The 1725-nt window shown below is 44.1% G+C and overlaps 1 protein-coding gene across 1 annotated transcript; it reads left to right on the forward strand.

Annotated features, from left to right (window-relative positions):
- The first annotated feature begins 319 nt into the window (after positions 1–319).
- Positions 320–1725, forward strand: LOC108980187 (uncharacterized mitochondrial protein AtMg00810-like). Its single transcript, XM_018951038.2, has 3 exons — positions 320–372; positions 462–560; positions 678–1725. The coding sequence occupies exons 1-3, from the start codon at positions 320–322 to the stop codon at positions 1723–1725; spliced, it is 1200 nt and encodes a 399-aa protein (XP_018806583.2).

Genomic DNA, 1725 nt, shown 5'->3' on the forward strand with positions numbered 1-1725 from the left:
ATTGATTTTGATGTTACTCCTACTTCGGCTCCTTCGTTGGGTTCTTATCCTATGCTCACACAAGCTAAAGCTGACATTTTCAAGACTCATCATCCGGTGAACCTCAGTGTTTTGGGATCCTTTGGACTTCTCTCTGCTCTTCTTGCCTCTACTGAGCTTAAAAGACTCAAGTCTACTGCTAAGATTCCTGCATGGCTTGCTGCCATGGATAAAGAAGTTCAAGCTCTGCAACATAATCGCACCTAGGTTTTGGTCCCTCGACCTGCCAACACCAATATTGTCGGTTCCAAATGGGTGTTTCGGACCAAATACCTGCATGATGGATCCATTGATAGCCTCAAGGCTCATCTTGTGGTCAAAGGCTATACTCAGGTACCTGGTCTTGATTACACTAACACTTTCAATCCTATTATTAAGGCTACTACTGTTCGTGATGTGCTCTCTCTTGTTCTCACCAACAGGTGGCCCCTTCGCCAACTTGACGTGAAGAATGCATTTCCCAATGGCACTCTCACTGAAAATGTCTATTTGGAACAACCTTCTGGGTTCATTGATCCTTAGTACCCGAATCATGTCTATCAGCTGAAGAAAGCTCTTTATGGCCTCAAACAAGCTCCTCGTGCCTGGCTTTAGCGTTTCAGTTCCTTTCTTCTCACCCTTGGGTTTTCTTGCAACAGTGCAAATACCTATCTCTTTATCTTCCATCAGCAGTCTGATACTATCTATATGTTCTTATACATTGATGATATTATCATTACTGGCAACAACTCTTCTCTTCTTGATAGCTTCGCTCGCAAGCTTAATTCTGAGTTTGCCACCAAGGATTTGGGGTCTCTCAGCTATTTTCTTGGTTTGGAAGCTACTTACACTATTGATGGTCTTTTCATCAGTCAGCTGATATATGCCCAGGATATTCTGACTCGAGCACAGTTACTTGACAGCAAGCCTGTTCACACTCCTATGGTCGTCTCTCAGCATCTGACTGGCGATGGTCTTGCCTTTTTGGACCCCACTCTCTACAGATCTCTAGTCGGTGCCCTTCAGTACTTAACCATCACTCGCCCTGACATTGTTCATGCTATTAACTCTGTCAGTCAGTTTCTGCATGCCCCTACTACATATCACTTTCTAGCTGTCAAGGGCATCTTACGTTATGTCAAGGGCACACTTCACTTTGGTCTTACTTTTCGCCCTTCTGCTGCCTTTGGTGCCCTCGTTGCTTACTCCAACGCTGACTGGACTGATTGTCCCGACACTCGCCGTTCCACCTCTGGCTACTCTATTTATCTTGGCGATAATTTGGTTTCTTTGTGTGCTAAGAAGCAACCCACTCTTTCCAATTCTAGCAGTGAATTTGAGTATCGCGCTCTTGCAACTACTGCCACTGAACTTCTTTGGCTTACCCATCTACTTCATGATCTCAAGGTTCCCATTTCACCGATGCCTATTCTCTTATGTAACAACAAAAATGCGATCTTCTTAAGCTCCAATCATGTTTCCCACAAACGGGCCAAACATATTGAATTAGATTATCATTTTCTTCGAGAACTTGTTGTTGCTGGTAAACTTCACACTCAATATGTGCCCTCTCATCTACAGGTTGCCGACCTCTTCACCAAAAGTGTTTCTCGATCCCTCTTTGAATTTTTTCGTACCAAGCTTCATGTCCGTTCAAATCCGACGCTAAACTTGCGGGGGAGTGTCAAGGATACGTTACCAACATAA

This window comes from Juglans regia, chromosome 8 (assembly GCF_001411555.2).
Source record: "Juglans regia cultivar Chandler chromosome 8, Walnut 2.0, whole genome shotgun sequence".
NCBI classification, from domain to species: domain Eukaryota; kingdom Viridiplantae; phylum Streptophyta; class Magnoliopsida; order Fagales; family Juglandaceae; genus Juglans; species Juglans regia.

Excerpts from the sequence above, each read along its gene's own strand:
- LOC108980187 (XM_018951038.2), top strand. The coding sequence starts at position 320 with ATGGATCCATTGATAGCCTCAAGGCTCATCTTGTGGTCAAAGGCTATA. Across the intron at positions 373-461 it reads TGGTCAAAGGCTATACTCAG|GTGGCCCCTTCGCCAACTTG; the intron begins GTACCTGGTCTT and ends TCTCACCAACAG. Across the intron at positions 561-677 it reads TCTGGGTTCATTGATCCTTA|TGCAAATACCTATCTCTTTA; the intron begins GTACCCGAATCA and ends TTCTTGCAACAG.